General features: G+C 54.0%; 1 protein-coding gene across 18 annotated transcripts in view; it reads left to right on the forward strand.

Moving 5' to 3' along the window:
* Positions 1 to 19511, forward strand: part of Brsk2 (BR serine/threonine kinase 2) — a 53117-nt gene extending 33606 nt beyond the window's left edge. For 2 of the 18 annotated variants that reach the window (XM_039101272.2, XM_039101282.2), the window contains 16 exons: positions 522 to 555; positions 704 to 772; positions 887 to 1033; positions 2437 to 2468; positions 2765 to 2929; positions 3125 to 3222; positions 3295 to 3445; positions 5439 to 5504; positions 7337 to 7397; positions 8246 to 8453; positions 8859 to 8907; positions 12039 to 12162; positions 13532 to 13712; positions 13789 to 13878; positions 16091 to 16138; positions 17277 to 19510. In XM_039101272.2, the coding sequence (XP_038957200.1) occupies positions 522 to 555; positions 704 to 772; positions 887 to 1033; positions 2437 to 2468; positions 2765 to 2929; positions 3125 to 3222; positions 3295 to 3445; positions 5439 to 5504; positions 7337 to 7397; positions 8246 to 8453; positions 8859 to 8907; positions 12039 to 12162; positions 13532 to 13712; positions 13789 to 13878; positions 16091 to 16138; positions 17277 to 17494 (1741 nt within the window). In that variant the 3' untranslated portion in view covers positions 17495 to 19510. Of the gene's footprint in view, positions 1 to 521; positions 556 to 703; positions 773 to 886; positions 1034 to 2436; positions 2469 to 2764; positions 2930 to 3124; positions 3223 to 3294; positions 3446 to 5438; positions 5505 to 7336; positions 7398 to 8245; positions 8454 to 8858; positions 8908 to 12038; positions 12163 to 13531; positions 13713 to 13788; positions 13879 to 14071; positions 14167 to 16090; positions 16139 to 17276 lie in introns of those variants that run through there. The other 16 variants (XR_005499534.2, XR_005499535.2, XM_039101273.2 and 13 more) reach the window with 16 other exon arrangements.
* Positions 19512 to 20457: the final 946 nt, after the last annotated feature.

Consider the following 20457-nt stretch of genomic DNA (forward strand, 5'->3'; position numbering starts at 1 on the left):
CATGGCATGGCCCTAGGGGTAGATACCACAGCCACTTCTGCCCAAACTGAACAAGCTTTGCAACTGGTGGCCTGTGGATGAAGAGCTACAGGATGTTGTGGTAGGAGCCCAGGTACCTGCTCTTGTAGCACTGGAGCTAGACTGGGGTCAGAAGGCAGGACTCCTGTCCTCACAGTAAGCATGTGGGGACGCTTTGTCAGGCATCTTCCTTCAGTGGAGGGAGCCAGGGGACAGTTTCACTGAGCCTTTTCTCCTGGGTCTGACAGATGGGCAGCCAGGTCTAAGCAGAGCAGTTCCCAGGCTCCAAACCTCCATCCACTATCAGAACATCCAGGACATTTAGGTTGGGAGGACTTAGTCTCAAAGCCATTGAGCCCCCTGGAACCAGCCCAGCCATGGCCTGTGAACCTCGTATGCAGGCTTCCTAGGGCAGAGCTCATGGAGAAAGCCTCAGGGAGGGTGTAATGGTCTGGGCTATGCACCCTGGCCTCCTGCCCCCTGACCTGCTGTTTTGCCCATAGATCTCCACACTATGCCTGTCCGGAAGTGATTCGGGTAAGCAGTCACTGGGGGCCCTGTGGTGGAAGGACCCCTCATCCTGCTACCGCTGGTACAGCTCAGCTGCCTTCCCTCAGACCCACTCCCCTACTAGATACCCGTACCCTGCACACTGCCAACATCTGGCATTGCCCTCCTCCCACAGGGCGAGAAGTATGATGGCCGCAAGGCAGATGTGTGGAGCTGTGGTGTGATCCTGTTCGCCTTGCTGGTGGTGAGCCCCACCCGCCTCACCTTTTTGTTCCATTCCCCTATCTCCCCACATTCTCTCCCCCTTCCCTCCCCTTATGCTACTGCCCATGACGAGTGCTGTCCTGTCTACCCACAGGGGGCTCTGCCGTTTGATGATGACAACCTGCGGCAGTTGCTGGAGAAGGTCAAGCGTGGTGTGTTCCACATGCCACACTTCATCCCACCAGACTGCCAGAGCCTCCTGCGTGGCATGATTGAGGTGGATGCAGCTCGGCGCCTCACGGTGCGTCCTGTCTACCCCTCTGTTCTATTCAGAACCTGAGTGCCCATGGGGAGCCAGGCCCTTGTGCATTGTTTTTGTCCCTTCACACCGTTTCTTGGACCTGTCCCTTCCTCAGACAGTTCTGTACTGGTGGAATCTTAAGCTTCCATGTCTGGCACTTGTTCCTGGGCACTTTAAGGAGAAAATGCCCCTAAGGGTGGGGCTTCCCGCCTGTGTCTTGAGTGTGTGCTTCCGGCATACCACATGTATATCAATGTGTGTCTGTGTTGTACCAGAGAGATGAGCTCAAGTGTGGGACTGCGTGGGCCACCGCATGTGCCCAGGTATGTGTAGGGAGACTATGTACCCAACTGTGGGGAAAATGTGCACAACTACATGGAAGGTGAGTGCACGTGTGTGTGTGTGTGTGTGTGTGTGTGTGTGTGTGTGTGTGTGTCAGGGGCTGTGGCGATAGACTGTGAGGTATGGTATATGCTCAGCTTGGGAAGCCTGTCCCCAGCTGTGTGTAGGGTGTCTGTAGGTGTGCCCCACCTACACATAGCTGTATGTAGACGTAGATGTGCATAGTGTATATATGTGGCTGTGTGCAGCTGTGTGTGTGTGTGTGTGTGTGTGTGTGTGTGAGAGAGAGAGAGAGAGAGAGAGAGAGAGAGAGAGAGAGAGAGAGAGATCTGCACATAATTGCGTGTATGCCCAGGCACAGGGATCCTGTGCCTAAATTTTAGGGGCACAGGTATGGTAGGTAGCAGCCCTGAGTGGTTGATTCAGGTAAGCCCCGGAAGGCCTGCCCCTCCTTTGCTGCCATCTTGCCCCTCTGACATCCTCGTGGTATGCCTCCTGGCGATGTAAGCCTCACAGCTCCATCAGCTATGGGGTAGGTGAAGGAAGCCCCAGCAGCTTGTTTTGAGCCACACAACATCTGCCCATGTAAAAGAAGCAGGATGCCTGGTGGGCTGGCCTTTTCTAGAAGAGATACCACCTGCTCTCTCCCACAAAGCAAGTTATCCCTGTCTCTGAGTCAGGATGGAGAGAAAGGTGTAATGGGCTACCCCAGCCTCTTGCCCACATCTGCACCCAGCCCCTCCCAGCCGCCTGGCTTTGCTTCCTGGACTGGTTCCTCACATAATGCCCTCTAATCTGGGAGGGTCCAACCAGGCAGGACAGGTGCCCCACGGCGCTGCTTGCTTCCTTGCCTCTCTTTTCCGTGGACCCCTGTCCCCCCACCCACCTCCTTCCCTGGCTTTACTTCCTCTGCATCTGGGGTGGGGGCAGGAGTAGGGGTGCTGGCCTGGGCCTCTGAGAACGCAGCCCCTGCCCTGCCTTCTCCTGTTCTCCCACTCTAGCCCCCTACCTCCTAACGTGGGCTCCCCCTGGTACTAACCCCTGTTTCTCTTTCCTTGTAGCTAGAGCACATTCAGAAACACATATGGTATATGTAAGTAGCTTCTCTGCCCACTAACGCCTGCTTTGCCTGTTGCTGTGGCCTGCAAGGCCTGCTAGGAAGGGGGGAGGGTGCCAGCCAGCTCTGGGCTGCCCTAGCCTCTCTCTCTCCACCTCCCTGAGCTGTTACAGGATGCAGGAGGTTTGCAGGGCAGGGTGCAGGGTTAGCATCAGGACCTGGGCTAACGTAAGGGTAGATCTCCCACCCTCCTGGCCACCTCAGGGTGGGTGGAATGTTTTCAGGATAGGCCAGAAATGAGTGACTGCTGCTGGGTACCCTGTCATCCACAGAGGTGGCAAGAATGAGCCAGAGCCGGAACAGCCCATCCCACGCAAGGTGCAGATCCGCTCACTGCCCAGCCTGGAAGACATTGACCCTGATGTACTGGACAGCATGCATTCACTGGGCTGCTTCCGAGACCGCAACAAGCTGCTGCAGGACCTGCTATCTGAGGAGTATGTTGGGGTGGGGTAGGAGTGCTTTAGTCATTGGGTTCCATGTCCCAAGGTCTAGCTGCTCTAGGGGGCATCCTTGTTGGTCCCTGTGGATCCTCTAAGGTAGGTGGCCATAGCCAGAGTAGAGTCCTGCAAGGCCACTGTCAGGCACCCATGTCACCACATACCATCCTTGGCACTTCTCACCTGCTGCAGGGAGAATCAGGAAAAGATGATTTATTTCCTCCTCCTGGACCGGAAAGAACGGTACCCCAGCCATGAGGATGAGGACCTGCCCCCCAGGAATGAGATAGGTACAAAGCTCCCACCCTACCCCATCCCCCATTTTTGGCTCTTGGCCCAGTCTGACTCCAGTCTTCACACAGACCCTCCTCGGAAGCGCGTGGACTCCCCGATGCTGAACCGGCATGGCAAGAGGCGACCTGAGCGCAAGTCCATGGAGGTGCTCAGTGTGACAGATGGCGGCTCCCCAGTGCCTGCACGGAGAGCCATTGAGATGGCCCAGCATGGCCAGAGGTATGTGTCTGCCCTGGGAGCCCAAACCTCCCTCCTGTTGCCCGGGTCAGGGCAACATCAGGTTCTCAGCCTACTACCTTTAGCCTGACCTTGCTTGTCTCGGCCCACTGCACGTGGGATCTGGACTGAGGTCACTGGACTGGGCTGGAGTTCACTGTGCTAAGCATGCTGGCTGGCTGCATGGGCTGAGTTGGGCTGCACTATACTGAGCTGATTGAGCTGGGCTTGAGAAGGGGGGGGGGGGCTGGACTGGATTAGGCTAGATTAGGCTACACTGGACAGTATTTACCTGACTTGGGGTTGGCTGGACTTGACTAGTTGTACTGGTTTGAGCCACACTGGCTGGACAGAACTGAAATAGACCGGGGTGAGCTGGGATGGACTAGACTGAGCTGTGCTGGCCTGGATTAATCTAGGCTGGGCTGGACTGAACTATTCTTATATGGTCTGGCTGGACTGTCCTACATTAAACTGGACTGGATGGCCTTATCTGGGCTAGTTCTACTTATCTAGCTGTACTAGACTGGAATGAACTGGTCTATGCTGAGCTTGCTTGGACTGAGCTGGTCCAGCCTGGGTTTTATAAACTGGGCTGGGTTAAGTTGGGCAAGACTGAACTAGACAGGACTTGACCAGATTGAACTAGGCTGAGTTGAAGTGGGATGGACTGAACTAGGCTGGGCTAAGCTGTGCCTGGCTGCTCTGTTCTTGATTGAGCTGGGCTGTGATACGGTGCAGCTGTGTTCAGAGCCCCTCTCTCATCAGGGTTGTCCCTTCCTGGTGCTTTGCTGTCTTCGATCTGGATTGAGCTGGACTGTAGTGTGGTACAGCTTTGTTCAGAGACCCCTGCCCAGCAAGCTCATCCCTCCCTGGTGCTTGGGCATCTCCAGGTACCCAGTAGCAGCATTGTGGGCAGGATGTACAATTCAGGAGAGTGCTGAGTAGAAAGGGCACTTAGAGCCTGCAGAGCCTGCCCTGGCTGACTGGAGCTCCCTAACAGGCAGGGGTCTTGGTCATCTGTAAACAGACCTGAGCTGGGAGATCCCACGGGCCTTGCCAGCAGTGTCAGCACGTACTCTGCCTGAAGCACCCACTGCTCATTCTTGCTGCTGGGAGCTTGGATGCTGAAGCAGGCCAGGTCTGCCCCTGAATTTGTCAGTAACTGGGAGTCATGTCATGGCTAGGTAGTCATCAAGATAACACTTCCTCTACTTTAACTTTAGTGTGCTGGTATTTCTGACCTACTAGGTCTTCCCCATGGATCCAGGCTAGCACATGTTCCAGCCTCAAAGTTTCACTCCTTGAGAAACTTCTTTCAACTTTCTAGCCAGCCATGGCTCACAATCCCTTGGCTTTTGGCAACAAGGCGGGACAGCAAGGATCCCCCTTGGCCATGTTCTTACCTAATCCTTTTCCTGGATTCCGCCTCTTGTAGATATGCTTCACCTCAACAGAGCTCTCCCAGTAGCTCTAGTGTGCATCATGCACTCAAGAGATGATTGCCTTTCCTTGGCCTCTCTTGAACCCCAAAGGATAGCTAAGGGTCAGTGCTCAGCTCTGAGCTTCCTGGTTTCTAATACAGCTTCCAGGCCTATGTGCTGCAGGGTGGGCCCATATGTGGGATGGTGGCTGTCTCCAAGGGAATCTGCAAGGCCCTTTGTCCTGGCACATCTAGCCTGCTTCTGCTCTGGTTTTGCCCCCTGACACTGGCCTCTGATGGGACCACTGGTGGGGACAAGAGATCCTGTGGCTGGTGGTGAGTTTAGACATCTCTAAGCTTGGCTACCTCTCTATCCGGAAGGTCACCCAGGGCAGGCTGTGCTGTGGCTTCTGTCCCCTTCCTCTCTCTTCATCTCTGTACCCTGGCCTGGGGTTGGTGGGCCATGCTTGGAGGGCTTGCTTGGTGTGGTCAGGCAGCACATGGCCCAGCAGCTGACCTGCGTGCGTGTGGCCGGGGCAGTAACTCTGTTTTCTCGCTTTGTTCCTGCTGTAGTAAAGCAGTGTTCAGTAAAAGCCTGGATATCGCTGAAGCCCATCCCCAATTCAGCAAAGAAGACAGGTATACACCCTGCCCATCCAATCTGTCCTCCCAGCTCTAGATGCAGGGCTCCTGCCTGAGTCGGGCAGAAGAGGCGGGGCTGGAGGCAGGGCTCACTGACAGACACTTCCGCCTCTCCTTTCTGGGACTCGCACTTTAGCAGACCAGGGAAGAGTCTGACCTGGGCAGCTGTAAGGATACAAGGAAGGGTGGGGTTGCTGGGGCAAGGCCCATGGCCAGCCCAAGCCAGAGGCCTGCATACTCAAGGCTTACTCACATAGGCCCAGGACAGGAGCACTGCCCTGCATCCTGCACAGACCTACCTTATGGTTGCAGGCCTGCCACCCCCTGCCACTCATTTGTCCAGATGGCCTTGGGTGCTGTTCCCACAAGGGCTGGCCAGTTTAGATGAAGTGGCTAAGTATTCCATGCCCCTGGCAGGTGGCAGCAGGCCAGTAACAGCTACTGCCCACTCTTGCTGCTGATTGGCTAGGCCACACCCTGTTGAGCTGCATACTGCCCCTGTGCCTGCCTGTGCCCTTTCCTGCTTGCCTCTTGCCTATTTGACTTCCCTCAGGGCTGGAGTCATCTTTTCTACTTTGGACAAATTGCAGCTCAATTCCAGCATTGCTAAACGGAGGAGAAGTTGATGTGGCTCCTATGCTTATGCCTCAGTTTCCCTTCTTCTTCCCTTGTGCCCAGCAATGTGTTCCTGTCTGTCATGGTGGGATCAAAGGCCTAGGCTAGGCTTCACTGCTTGTGGCTGCGTCCCCTCTTCCCTGGCCTCTGGTATCTCCATCTTCTCAGGGACTGGCCCCTAGCTGTACACCTGGACCTTTGTTCCAGTGGGGAGCCCCGTTACCACCCTGACTAAGGCATGCTGCCCTGGCCACAGGTCTCCATTGTTCCCCAGGCTCCTTTAGCAGGAAGTGGAGAGGCTTGGAAGTCACGGAGACAGGGCTCTGCTCACAGGTGCTCTAGGAGCTGGCAAGGAGCTAAGAAGGATTGGTGTTACCTGGATGGGAACAGAAGCCCATTGTGTATGGTCTAGTTAGTGGTGGGCAGGCCAGGGCAGTGCGAGCGGGTCTAATGCTCTTTTATCCTCTTTTGTCCTGTGGCTGCACCCTACCCCCGCTTTTCCCCACAAAGATGGCAGGTCCCACAGCCAGGGCTGAACTTGAGTTTTTGTGTCCATTCTCACAGTGAGCTGGATGGAAGGCGTGGTCTCAGACCTGCAGGGCAGCTAGCTGTTCACCATGTTGTGAACACACACTGAGCTAGTACCTGCTTCCAGCTACTTGCAGGCTAGGTCTTCAGCCCAATGGGGCAATAGTGGGTTAAGATGAAGGCTGTGGGCTGGCCCTGGGCTTCTCTCATAGGTGGCTGCGGATGTGAAAGGACTTGGCAAGTACCCATGTAGTGAACCATATACTGAATGCTGTATAGTACAGCCCTGGAGAAGCTGGTCTTGGGTGCCAGGGTCGTGGAATGCATGAGGCTGGATCTAGTTAACAGGAATCCCCCACCGTGTCCTTGCATCTCTGTCCACAGTATCTGTGGACTTTTGCTGAGAGCCCCTTAGTACATTTCCTGTGCCTGGTCTGGGGTGTATGGTGGATGGCTCCTCTGTGTGTGGAGGAGCCTTAGGGACCCTGGATGCAGACTGGGTGGTGACAGCCAAGGCCAGCAGGATGGCCCCGGACACAGCTGTGCCTCTAGAGACCTTCCTCGGCATGGTATAAGCCTTGGAGCTCTGGGTCAGGACCCCAGGCTTCCTAGAAAAGCCAACTAGAGGGCAGGAACCGGGAGCTCTCTCCTGCTGAACTGACAGACACTCTGCTTTCTTCCCCCAGATCTCGATCCATCAGTGGTGCCTCCTCAGGCCTTTCTACAAGTCCACTCAGCAGTCCTCGGGTGAGTGACCACCCCACCTAAGCCTTAGGCTACAGGACTAGTCTCAGGAAATAAAAAGGGATTATAGTTAGAGGGCCCGGGGATGGGGAACAGGGCCTCCACAGACTGGGAAAAAGCCCCATCTCTGCCTTGCACACAGGCTTCCTTTGTGGGCTCCTCCTGGCTGCTGCTCTGCTGCTGGGCTCTGGCTAACTGCATGTTCTTTTGTTTTGTGTTGTCCGTTTTCTTGTATGTCACTTGTTTTATTGTTGTTGTTGTGTGGTTTGTTTTTTGTTTTTTGGGTTTTTTGGGTTTTTTTTTTTTTTTTTTTTTTTTTTTTGGTGGCAAACCTTCCCCTTGTCTGTCCCCTCCCTCTCTGGTCCTGCTTGGGTTTCCTGCTTGAATGCTATTGCTGATCCTGGTTGCTGTGTGTGCATGTGGGTGGATGGGCATGGGCTCCACTTCGCGGTCACCCCTCCTGACGTCACTCTGCGTCACTGTAGCCTGTTAGGAAGTTTGTCCTGCCCCCTCTGCCCCCTGAGCTCCCCTATGTGGCTTGCCCCCTGGCCACCTCCTTGGAGCCTGAAGCTTGTCGGAGCACCTCTCGGCCAGGACACATCCTCTCTCCACAGGCCGCCCTGCGGCCCAACCCCAAGACTCAGACCTTGCCGTGCAAGGCCAAGCTGACTGACAAGCCGCTGCAGGGCACCAAGTCCAACCCGCTCCCAGCCTGCACTCAGACCCAGCCTCCTGGAGCCAGCCTTGGCACTCCACTGGCCCTGTCCCCTGGGCCACCCACCCTGCCGGCTCCTGCCCGGCTCCTGCCAACTGGGACTGAACCAAACACCAAATCTGTCCCCACCATACAGGTGACCCCTCACCCCTCACCAAGGGGTAGTCCCCTTCCTACCCCCAAAGGGACGCCTGTTCACACGCCAAAGGAGAGCCCAGCTGGCACACCCAACCCCACACCACCGTCCAGCCCTAGTGTTGGAGGAGTGCCCTGGCGGACACGACTCAACTCCATCAAGAACAGCTTCCTGGGCTCACCTCGCTTCCACCGCCGGAAACTGCAAGGTTAGGAGTAGTGTGGGGTTGGGTAGGTGGTGGAATCTGTAGAGGGGGTGGGTACTGTACTGCTCAGATGGGACATGCCAACAGTTGGTGGGTCTGTGAGCCTCTCCACAAGCACTGGCCTCTGAGCCTGCCCTGTACCCTCTTGTCCCAGAATTGTTCTATTGTCTTCTAGGCAGCAGCTATGCTCAGTGAGGCCTGTTGGGTGGTCAGGGAGCCTACAGGTCTTGGGCTGTGCTGGGGCCAGTGCCTCTGCTCATCTGGGGCCTGGAGAAGCACAATGGTGTTTCAGCACCACAGCATGGACAGCACCCTGAGCCAGGATGGGGTTGGGGAGGAATGGACATGGTCCTGAGACTCAAACCTGCAGCACTCACCAACCTTGCCTTTGTCCCTTCCTGTGCACAGTTCCCACGCCAGAGGAGATGTCCAACCTGACCCCAGAATCTTCTCCAGAGTAAGTGGCTTTGCATGAGGCTGATGAGAGAGGGACCTAGGATCTTTGCCATCAGGCAGGGGATAACCACCTGAGGGCTTTTGGTCCCTGACCTGAACTCCTTGGGCCTGACTCAGCCCATGAGTCTTTATGAACTTTAGGTCCTGTCCACATGAGAAATACCAGTGGTGGGACAGGTCCTGACTCTGCTCAGAGGACTCTAAAGTTGGCTGGGGACACGTAGGTGTACTCTGGGCTTCCCAGGAGTCTAAGGGATCACAGGGAGGGTTTGGACATGAGGAGAAACAGGGTTGTGCTGAGGAAGAAAGACAGCCTCAAGATACAGGGCCCAGGGATTGTCCTAGAATTGTTCTAGGATTCCCTAGCCTTCAGCTGTAGGGAAGGGAATGCAAGTGGACCCAGTGGACCCACCCTGCAGATGCTGCATACCTGTATAGTGTGGCTTCTCTGTATCTTCCACAGTGGCCTCTCAGTAGTTACTTTCTTGGTAGCTACTGGTGTGAAGGTAGGAAAATGCCATATGACTGGGGCTGGGGGCAGGGAAAGTACTACCAAAGACCACTGATTGCATCACTGTAGCTGGGTGACCTCATTCTGTGACCAGACAAGAGGAGAGGACTCAGCTGTTGCCAGCGAGTTAGTAAGGGGTTTCGGTTGCTCTGTGCTAGCAGACGCACTTGCTGTGCTTTGGTCCAGGCAGAGGTCAGAGGCCTAAGCTCACCATAACTGCCCTGAGGCTCTGGGGACATATGACTGTTTTGGACTAGGTTAGGCCTTTATGTTGCTCTAATAAAAGGTTTTAGAGATTCATTTATTAATACTTTTTTTTTAATAACAGTAGCTTGAGAAAGGCCTTTGGTTTCCTCCTCCTTGATCAAGACCTTTAGAGACTTTATTTCCCACCCCCCAAGCCCTGCATACTGGCTCAGGAAAGCTTTACACCCTCATCTTCTGTCATAAGTCCCTCATTGGTCATAGCCTCCAAAGAACCATAACCAGGAACCGGCTCGCTTGGTTGCCCACTATGTCAGGCCAGCTGGCTAGAAGCCATGGGAACTATAGCAGTCTGTAGAGTTCAACCCTCCCCCTTACGCCTTCAGCTGTTAACTGGGGCCCACTAAGCTGAACATGTTTTGCCTACTGACCTATGTCCTTTTCTCATGCGCCTTTATGGCCCACACCAAGAATTTTGTGTGCCCAGGCTAGTACTTGGGCCCAGAACGATGGATACCAGAGCTCTAGCATGGACTGTGTCACCCTGTGCTACACAATCCCCTCTGATCATACAGCTTCTGTTAGATATGGCCATGTCTCACATGCCATACCAGCTAAGTGTGACTGCTTGCACCTGTGATTTTCAGCCAGAAACTATGTTTTCTAGAACCACTTGTGTGCTTCGAAATATCCTGAGCATTGCTGGTCTCCAGGTCCAGGCATGGGCCTTGGGTACAGGTGGGACAAGGGCCTATATCAGGGACCTGTACACACAGGACAGGACAGAGCTTACAACAGGAGCACAGAATGGCTGGGGCCTGTGTCAGCCACAGAAGCAAAAGAACCAGAAATGAACAAGGGGGAAGTCACAACCAGGAAACCCTTCATACAGCCTAAATTAACATTGGCCTAGGGCTGCCCAGCACAGATATTCTCATTCATGCTGGCCACATGCCAACCCTATCCCTGAGCACCAGTGTGGCTGTTGTTGCCACTTCCCTCAGTTTATAGCCTGAGTCCCTGATGCAGGGATGCATCTGACTGAAGGGCTAGCTGTGCCCCCATTGTACTTACACCAGGCAGCTGGAAGTCTGCCTAGCCATGTTGACTGGGCGTTGCCATGAGACAGCCTGCAGCTTAGCCTCCCCTAGGGTCTCTTGAACAGACATCTAGCAATGACTTCACTGGGTATTCTGCGTTGTGGTCTCTAGGGCTAGGAAAGAATCTCTTCCAATTGCCAATTGTCAAGCTATCATGGGAAGAAAAGTAGTCCTGCAGTTGGATTAGGCTGGGGCATCTGCAGCTCTTCGGGAATCCCGTCAGCAAAGGTGGCAAGAGCTCACGCTATGCACATGTCTAGAAGGGAATGGGTGGAGCTCCACAAGTGAGGCTGGGAAGCTTGTCTGCCTTCCATCCCATTGGACTGGCAGAAGGTTATACTTTAGAGTACAGTGTCCACAACTCAGGAGATGGTATATGCAGTGAGGAGTGTTGCAATGGAACTTGTTATACTGGTGTCATCTGGCCAGACAGCTGAGGCCCTCTGGGCAGCAGTAATGGCCAAGCATGATGTCAAGCTATCATGGCAAGAAAACTAGTCCTGTAGTGGGTGCATAATGTGTGGCAGGCCTGAGTGAGGCTGTGGCTGTTGAAGCTCTGGGCAGGCCTTCCCTAACTGACCCTGCAGGTCTGCCAGGGATCTTACTAGCTGGTGTGGAGTCACATAATCTTTACTTGATATCAGAGTGCCCCAGCCAGACTCTAGCATACACCAGCTTCCGGTTGTTGGGAACATTTCTTCCAGTAAGGTGTAGAGTGAGCTTCCCCAAAATGTAGGGACCCAAATAAAAGCTGAGACTTAAGACACTCTGTCCTGTCCCGTCCTACACAATGAAATGTCTAGAAAGTGGCTCTCAGACATCCAGTGAAAGTCAAGGACTTGCAGTTGGGAGTGTGTTGTGGTGAAATTTATTGTTAAGGACATAGGATTGGGATTACGGTTGTACAGTGAAGGTTGGGACAAGGGGTTCATGTTAAAGACATGGGGTATAGGTTAGTGACATAGGGTTCAGGCTAGGGATATAGGTCTAAGTTTATGAATGTTAGGGTAATGTTGGAGGTTATGGTTAGAGAAGTTTGGTTAGGGTTAAGTCTTTTGGTTTATGGTTACAGTAAGAGGTATTTGGTTAGGTTTTATCTTGTTTGTGGGGAGAGTTTAGAGTTGGGGATCACCCTTAGGGTTGGATTATGGAGTTAGGGGAGTGGGTGTGGTAAGGTTAGCATAAGGGCTGCATGGCTGGTCTGGGATGTGGGGAACACTGCTCTGTAGTAAGGGCTCTATGGTCCCAGCCCCTGTGGAGGTTACAGAAGTGGACCAGGCATCACATCCCCATCATGACAGCCTCTGCTCTGCCTAGGCTGGCCAAGAAATCATGGTTCGGGAACTTCATCAACCTGGAAAAGGAGGAACAGATCTTTGTGGTGATCAAGGACAAGCCCCTGAGCTCCATCAAGGCTGACATCGTGCATGCCTTCCTGTCGGTGAGGCCATGGCAGAGCCAGGCAGACACTCAAATCCATGGGCTCAGCCTCCAGGCAACCATAGGCTCTCTCATTCACACAAACGGGTGTACACCTAACCCGTCCTTTTGTCCTTCTGCCGGGACCACCACTGTCTACCTAGGCCTTCATCCTGCTGGGAGCTGCACAGCAACTCTGGGAGTCGGGAGCTGTCTATGGCTGGGGTGTGCTGGTCTCCAGGTGAAACCTCCCCAAGACTCAGGGTGAAATACAGGTGGCCACACGCATCAAGAAGAGGCTGTGACCACCCACTTGATCTCTAGAAGCCCAGAGTCTATTTCCCAGGCTACTTCTTTATTTGAAGTCTGTGACTTCCCGTGGCCCCCAGCTTGCCTGTAGAGGCTGGGGTTCTCAAAACATGGAGGCATCTCTGGGTTCTGACCAGCAGACGGCACATGAAGACTGGAGATGAGACTCTCCATCTAGGATATGAACTCCCAGAGTACTCTCAGAATTGACCTGTCCCTTGTGACTCCTGTGTAGGGCTGCCTTATGCTGGGCCAGGCCTCTCTGAGACTTTCTCAGCATATCCCTCCCACACCAGGGCCTTAGTCTGCTGACTTTTGGCCAAGGGGAGTCATCTCTCATGAGTATTTATTTGAAGGTGCCTGCTCTAGGCTCTAGGGTGCTATTGCCTCATTAGACATTCTGTCCTGGAGTCCTTCAAGTTACCTAGCTAAAAGATTTCCCTGGTGCCCTAGAGTCAGCTGAAAATGTCTGTTAGAAGCTTCAGGCCAGGGAAGACCATATCTGATAGAGTGGTTGTACTTCAGATTGGCCAGACTCTGGGCCTATTGTGTCTCCTTAGCACTCCTACCCTTTGGTGTGAGCCTGTCTCCTCCCTCCATCAAATCCATCCCTTCACAAGGGCCTTGGGTTACCAGATCAGCCTGGGGCTCCCATCTACTTCCCCATGGTAGCTAGTCCTATAACCTGGGGTGACCCTATCTGTTTTCGTTTTGCTCTTGCTACTGTCATGTCAATGTGAGCAGAGTTCAGTGCTGTGAATCCACACACCTCATATCTTCACTAGTCACTGCTGTGATGCGCCTTCATTCCTGTCCAACTCAGGGTTGTAAGGCCGTTGAACCCTTCCAGTCTAGGGTTCTTCTAGACCGCACCCTGGGCGGCTGAGCAAGGGGCCCACCTGTTAGTTTTGTGTCATGCTTGGTTCTCAAGACTGGACATGGTTTGGAGGGTTTGTGCCTGGGTTTGTGTCTGGTGCCCACATAGTGCTGGTACTTCTGATGCCACCTCTGCAAGAGGTTAGGAGTGGGCTAGTGGGGCCTTCTGGTAGGCTGCTATCACATCCAGCCTGTATACACTGCAGATCCCTAGCCTCAGCCACAGCGTTATCTCCCAGACAAGCTTCAGGGCTGAATACAAGGCCACAGGGGGCCCAGCAGTGTTCCAGAAGCCGGTCAAGTTCCAGGTGGACATCACCTACACTGAGGGTGGAGAGGCCCAGAAGGAGAATGGCATCTACTCAGTCACATTCACTTTACTCTCAGGTAAGCCAGCTGACTTCGTGGCTGTGTTTCACTCTCATTGGTGCTTCCAGTGTCCTGACAGCCAGTCTTCCCCTAGGCCCCAGTCGCCGCTTCAAGAGGGTAGTGGAGACCATCCAGGCCCAGCTGCTGAGCACCCATGACCAGCCATCAGCCCAGCACCTGTCAGGTGAGGCGGGGGCTCAGCACAGCGCCTGTGGCTAGTGCTGCTTGGATGGGAGGTATGAGAACTGACATGGCCTCCTACTCTGACGGATGCCCACCTCCCTGCCCCGAGCAGTGCTGCACCCCTCAGGGAGCAGGGCCCCTCCCCGGGCATGGTGGGCTGCATCACACTGAAAGGCGCCTCTTGTCCACCGTAGAACCACCCCCGCCAGCGCCAGGACTAAGCTGGGGTGCTGGGCTTAAGGGCCAGAAGGTGGCCACCAGCTACGAGAGTAGCCTCTGACGCTGGCAGGTAAGGTGTCCGGCCTGCTGCCGGGGAGGGGAGGGGCTGTGGGCAGGGCCTCCTGAAAGAGCCAGGCTTGTCCTTAGAGGGGCACCTTGTGCCCACTCATCTGGCCTAGCTCCAGACAGGCCTAGACAGCTAGACATGAGGGCAGTATAAGCAGGCTCTGGGAGTAGGGCCCAAGGCCCTGATCCTTGGGGCTCCCCTTGTAGCACCCTACAAGGGCTGGGACTCCCTTCCTCAATGCCACTGACCACCAGAGCTCTGCCTTAAGCAGGATTAGGTCTGAGGCTCTAGTTCCAGTAGGGTGCTCAAGAAAGGCCCCTGGGCTGCTGGTATTTATGGGAGGAAGCAGTACCTGTGTGTCTGGCCCTATGCATAGGCACACACATGGGACCCGTATGTCAGAGTAATAGCTAGGATATAGTCTATATAGCAATGGGACAGGCTGATGGTATATGGTATGGGACTGCTTAGGCACTTGAGAAGTCTAGAAGAGATGGGATGTGGCTCAGGGCCAGCTTCTCTGAGTCCTATTCCCAACTTATCTCCACAGCTGGGGCTATTAGGGTTACTTCTCGTGTGTATGTAGGTCCTTTCCACCTGTTCCTCATCCCATCCCATCTTCATTTCATTGCCTGTAGATGTGCTCTCTTCATGGGCCTCATCACCCCCTGGCAGGTGGGGCTAGAGTCCTCAGCAGCCCTGGGCTCATCCAGCTACCCACTCTTCTTGGAAGAGAGCAAGCAGGGCCAAGTACCCCTGGGAGGCACTGTACTTCAGTCAACCTTGTCTTTCTGGGGCTTTAGGCCTCCATCTTAGAAAAAGGAAAACAGGCTGGGGCACAGCAGTAGTAGTGGAAAATGGGGACAAGGAATGACAAGCAGAGGCAGGCCAGGACAATGAATACAAGTAAAGCCAAGGTCTCTAGCATGCTGCTGGGGTTCTGCTCATGGTGACCAATCAGACACTGCAGCCCTCCTGCACTCCTGAATATTGGACAGCTCTCCATGCTCTATCCTATGAGATGGTCTATCATACCCCCTGCCCCAGTGCTGTGTCCCAGATGTCACAGGGAATATGGTGGGTATGGCCTATACACAGAACCCACCCATCAGTTCTACTTAGTCATCCCTTGAGAGACTGTTAGATATCCACCCATTCTTGGGTTTTGGCTTGTCCCCCTGATGCCGTCCCATTGTGTCCCTGTGTTCTGGGCTCTTGTCCAATGAGCTTGGTTCCAAAGACCCTGCTGGATGTAGGCAGAAGTGCAGACCTCCAGGAGACCTGGAGGCCATCCAGACAGGAATCCTATTCAGGGAGAGAAGGCTGGGACCCTCCAATGAGTAGGCCTATTAGACATTTCTCACCCAGGTCTCCTGATGCCAGCAGGCCGGCATAGTGGGAGAGACAGGGGTGTATGGAAGCCAGTGGGTAATGAGGTGCAGGCACAGTATAGGTGGCCTGTTAAACCATGCCAAAGAGGTTATGCAGGCCAGGGAAGACAGGCTCCACCATGAAAAAAGGTTCAAATCCAGACTTCTGGCTTTGGCTACTGGAGGGTGACCTTCCACTATCTACCTTTGCTTACACCCAGCTGTAGTCATAGGCTTCTTCTGACCTAGACCCCAGCTCTCAGTTCTGCCCCTTCCAAACACTACACTTCCCTAGGCCTGTCTGTACCATCACCCTGTCTTTACAGGCTCAGCTCCTTCCTCTTTTCCAGCCAGTTAATATCCTTGGGTCCTGCCTACTCCTATCCCTTCTTCTCTATGAGCTCCAGCCCCTCTGGACTCGGCCCACTCCAGGATCCAGCCCTCGGACCCTGCCCAAGCCTTCCTAGCCTTGCTGGCCACAGGTTGCCAGCTAGCCCCAGGTAGCAGGTGGGCAGCCTGTTCACTCTCTCCCTCCCTCTTTCCATTCTGTGCTCCAGACACCACTAACTGTATGGAAGTGATGACGGGGCGGCTTTCCAAATGTGGTAAGAATTCCTCATGCTCACTTGGCCCCTAGCCTGCCACCTCCACTGTGTGCCCCCACAGCCTACCCTGACCAGTGCTATCCCACTGTCCCTGGGCTGTCTTGGGTCCCCTGTGTATGCACAGGCATTGGACCACCCATCACCCCTGGGCCCCATCTTCTGCGAAGAGTAGTCTTAACCACTCACTTCATGCTCCCCATTTCTACAATCAAGCTAGGTAAAGGAGGGACTTAAACTCCCAGAGCAGAGAAAAAAGGTCCTTGTGCTTGAGGCCAATAAAGGTCCTACATGTAGCACTGCCTTGGAGGGCAAGGTGGACATGTGTCCACAGACCATGCCAGTTAGAAGAGGAAAGGTATGCAGCACTGGGCTTGGACTGAGGTCAGGCAAGGGAATGGAACTGGCCATATCCAATTGGCCCAGCTGGGTAGTAAGCACAGGCCCAGGAGGGTGGAGGGTCACCCATTACTTCTGCCCTCCGGGACCAGAAATCCAGCTGTGGCTGCCTGTCCCCAGCTCGCTGCCTGCCCACCCACCATTAATCCTGTCTGTCTGCTGCTGAACTGTCTGTGCTAGCCAGGGCAGCGGTCTCCCTGTATGCTGCTGCTCACTGGCTCTGGCCACCCTTTCCAAGAGCAATCATTACCCATAAAGCAGCAGCCAACCCCAGGATCCAACTCAGGCCTGATCTTTCTTCTGTTGCTTTCTACACCTCGGGTTGGCCAGCTTATGTGACCCTGACACTTGGGAAGGGAGGCCCAGGACTTTCAGGTGACACTGGGTGAGGGAGGAATCTCACTGCCTGTCCTGGGCCTCAGTTCTCAGAAGCAGCCCTCAGGTCCCATGCCACTTTGGAGGTATGGAGGTCTGAGGGTCTATCCCACAGCAACAGCCTCTCCCACTGCATTGCTCCTGGCACTAGGGACCCCACTGGCCGCCTGCCCACCCTGCTTGCTACCTGCCTGTCCTTGCTTTACCATCCCATCTGACTTCATCTCGTTGGGTTTTTCTTTCTCTTGTCAAGGCTCCTTCGTTCATTTGTTTGTTCTTTCTCTCCTTTTCTCCTTCTCTCCCCTTGCCCCGTTTTTTTTTTTTTTTTTCCTTTTCTCTCTTTTTGTCTTCTGTTCTGTGTACCCAGGCACCCCATTGAGTAACTTCTTTGACGTAATTAAACAACTTTTTTCAGACGAGAAGAACGGGCAGGCGGCCCAGGCCCCCAGCACACCCGCCAAGCGGAGTGCCCACGGCCCCCTGGGTGACTCCGCGGCCGCTGGCCCTGGAGGGGACACCGAGTACCCGATGGGCAAGGACATGGCCAAGATGGGGCCGCCCGCCGCCCGCCGTGAGCAGCCTTAGACACTAGTCCCTCCCCAGCACAGCACAGCACAGCACAACACAGCACTGACTGTGGCCTTCTGCCGCCCTGTGTGGACCAGGCCCCACCTGCCTGCCCAGACCTTGTCTCAAGCCTGGGAGGAAAGGAGAGTGGCCAGGGTGCGGCCCGCAGGCTGGGCTGCTGGGCTTGCTCTCTTTTCTCTCTTGCGGTCTCTGTCTCTGCCTGTCTCTGACAGCATCGCTTGTTTCCGCTCTGATACCAGGAATTATCCCGAAAAGTTAACATGTCACCTCCACGAGGCCATCCTCTGTGCTGCGTGTGGACACTGGCTGACCGAAGGCAGCTGCTGCGGACCACCCTCCTCCTCCTGCTGCTGCTGCTGCTGCTGCTGGGCAGAGAGGCTAGCCCACTGTCCACCACCTCTGCCTGTTCCCTGGCAGCTCCGCATGGCCCAAGGGAGGAGGGCCTGCCTCCCAGGGAATTCCTCTTCTAGCCCAGCCACCCTGGATTCCCAGTGACCAGATCCTCAGCAGGGACAACCTGTCCACCATCTTCCAGGGTAGGGGACCATGGTGGGTGAAGCAGTGGGAATGGATTGTCCTCCACAGCGCATTTGGAGGCCTCCTGGGCCATTCACCTCGCCTTTTCCACACGTTGGCCTCACCAGGGCCACCTCTTCTCATCTGCATCCATTGCTCCACCTTGCCAGGCTGCAGAGCTCCAGCTGTGATGGTTCTCATGGGCTGAAGTGGAGATAAAAGACCTGGGTGCTCCAAAGCTGCCAGGGGCCTGGGCTGAGACCAGTATTATTTATTTGCTGTTTTAATTTATTGAGTTTCTTTATGTCTCTGTTCTCTGTTCAGGGAAGGGGGAGTAGCAGCAGCGCCCTCCTGCCATCTGTCTGTCTGTTCTGTCTGTCTGACTTGGGCAGGGTGGGTCCTGAGCCCAAGTTCCCTCTGAGGACAGAGCCGTTGTGGGGCTGGGGACAGTGGGGAGCCAGCCAGTGGATGCAGCACTGGCAAGCTACTGTAAACTTTAAAAGAATTCCTGCAAGATATTTTTATAAACTTTCTTTTCTTGGTTGTTTTTGGAAAAGGGTGTCGGGTGGGGCTGCTGGGGCAGAGCTAGGGTTTGTGTTTCGGCTCCTCGCTCTTGGCTATTTCTATACACATATACATATATATATATATATATTTAAAGAACGATGTGGTTAGCTCTGTCCCGGGTTGTTTTATTACTACTTAGCAGCAGCTCCAGTTCCACACAAGGGCTCAGGGTACATGCGTCAGCCTGCACTGGCCAGCTGTGCCCGCTGCCCGGAAGCACTGCCCAGCACTTCTCTGCTGTACCAGGCCAAGAGTGATCTTGGTTTGGTGTCTGATAGAGAAGGGGGAGAAGGCCCTGAGCTGGCACCCTACTACTTACACACAGGATGGCAGTGGTACCTCGAGTTGGTTTTTTTTTTTTTAAATTAAAATAAAAATGTTTAAAAAAAATTAAAGCCAGAAATGGAGTTAGCAGAGTGCTCTGCAGTGGGTTCCTCTTGGAGGTGGCAAGGGCAAGGGGCCCACACCACTGCCTGCTGCCCACCAAAGCCCACCTCACTTCCCTCATCTCCAGCTTTTGTCTGTGTTCCGTTCCGTCTGGCTGAGCCAGTCCCTCCCAGCTGGCCCAAGGCGCCCAGCGTAGCAGCGGGAGGGGCTGGGGGCAGGTTTCATGCATGCCTTTGCTCTTCCCCTCATGTACAGATTTTAATGCTTCTATTACATTCAACCACCACAGGCTGGGATTTCTATACATAGAACAAAATCAAACACCTGTAATAACAGCAAAGCCACGCAGTACAAATGGGAAGGGGCATACCTACGGTGTCAGGATACTGAAAGCAATACCTCTCGTTAGCCTTCCTCTTTTGTACTTTGGACACATGCGGATTCGCAGACATCACAAAAATGGACAAGCCCCATCTGGTGTAACCCCTGTCAAATAACTGTGAGCAACTTCAGTTCTGGAACAATAAATTCCTTCCGTAAAGACGCATGATGCAAGGTTTCCGTCCGGGCCGGGCGGGCATGGGAAATGGCACAGGATGTCCAGAAGTGGCTCTTGTCACCAACTGTACCCCTCTGGGGTGTGCTAAGGGAAGAGATCTACCCCTGGATAAGGATCCATGTGTTAGGGTCAGTTAATCAGGCTGGGGTGTTTCTCATGGCTGTCTTTCACTTCTAGTGAGAATCGTGGGTAGGGAAAGAACAATCTAGAGACCAATGACTAGCAGAGAGCTCTGAGCTTCACTGGATAAGATAGGAACGACAGTGCTGTTTTCCTCATGGCAGTTCCATCACCCCAAATATGCTTGGAGTCACCTAGCACTTAGACTTTCTCTGAGAGAAGAGTCCCTACCACACTACCTGTGACTAGCCAGGGCTGCCCTACCTCTCCGCTGCTATTACATGGAGGGCAAGTCTAGGACAGGTCTCGTACCATGTCTCGAATGCCCAAGAGTCTGAGGCTGGACAATCCTTAGGAATTAGATCAAAGTGCCCAGTCCATGAAGCTGTGCATTTGGCACAGGTGCCACATTGCTTGGTGGCAGTCCTCTACTAGACAGCACATAACAGTGGGAGGCTGGTGGTTCTCCACGGTGGATACTGCCATGCACTGTGGGACACAGCATAATAGATGCCCACTGTCTTCTACCCTGTTGGAGCAGCCAGGTGCTCTCTAACACTACCATGTGTCTCTTGGAGTAGAGTGGTCCCAAATGCAGTCCTGCTCTGGAGCTGAGGCCTAGCTAGCACACAATCTTGCCAGAGAAGCCTAAGCATTTTTTCTTTTTTTCTTTCTTTTTTTTTTTTAATTTTCTTTTCTTTTTTTTTTTCTTTTTTTTTTTTTTTTGGCCTAGCTTTGCTGTGAACTAAGCAGGGTAGCTCTGCAGACTCACATTCAAAACAAGAAGCAATGAGCTAGGGTTACCCTTTGC

Source organism: Rattus norvegicus, chromosome 1, assembly GCF_036323735.1.
Source record: "Rattus norvegicus strain BN/NHsdMcwi chromosome 1, GRCr8, whole genome shotgun sequence".
Lineage (NCBI taxonomy): Eukaryota > Metazoa > Chordata > Mammalia > Rodentia > Muridae > Rattus > Rattus norvegicus.